The 349-nt window shown below is 64.8% G+C and overlaps 1 protein-coding gene across 1 annotated transcript in view; it reads right to left on the bottom strand.

The window, feature by feature from the left end:
• Positions 1 to 347, bottom strand: part of LOC104496776 (alpha-1-acid glycoprotein 8-like) — a gene marked incomplete at its 5' end in the record, with an annotated part of 5,421 nt that extends 5,074 nt beyond the window's left edge. Inside the window, one exon of the mRNA XM_010139941.1 lies at positions 309 to 347. Within this exon, the coding sequence (XP_010138243.1) occupies positions 309 to 347 (39 nt within the window). The remainder of the gene's footprint in view (positions 1 to 308) is intronic.
• Between the last annotated feature and the right edge of the window lie 2 nt (positions 348 to 349).

Genomic DNA, 349 nt, shown 5'->3' with positions numbered 1-349 from the left:
CCCCCTTGCACGTTGCGGCACGCCTACACCAGCCCCCTGCTGCTGTGGCAGCTCCTCCCCCAACCCCCCAGCCAGCCCCTGCTTGTTTGAGGCTGCCTTTGGGACTTGCTGGGGGACCCCGAGAAAACCAGGTAGCGAGAGGTGTTCTGGAAAGCAAAGGTCTCCCCTTTGTGGCAGATGTTTTGCAGATGTGCGTGGGGGCACAAGAGTGGGTTTCCCCCTTTGCTATGGGACAGTGAGGCTTAGCAGAGCACCCGTGAACCCGCTACGGGAGTGGGGCAGCCCCCCGCGGCTCCGGTATCTCCTACCTTGGAGCCCGTGGGGTTGTCCGGCCGCGGGGCTCCGCAGG

The sequence above is a fragment of the Buceros rhinoceros genome, unplaced genomic scaffold (assembly GCF_000710305.1).
Source record: "Buceros rhinoceros silvestris isolate BGI_N320 unplaced genomic scaffold, ASM71030v1 scaffold32827, whole genome shotgun sequence".
NCBI lineage: Eukaryota > Metazoa > Chordata > Aves > Bucerotiformes > Bucerotidae > Buceros > Buceros rhinoceros.
The sequence above is the reverse complement of the archived record's forward strand: the minus strand, read 5'-3'. Positions and strand labels throughout refer to the sequence as shown.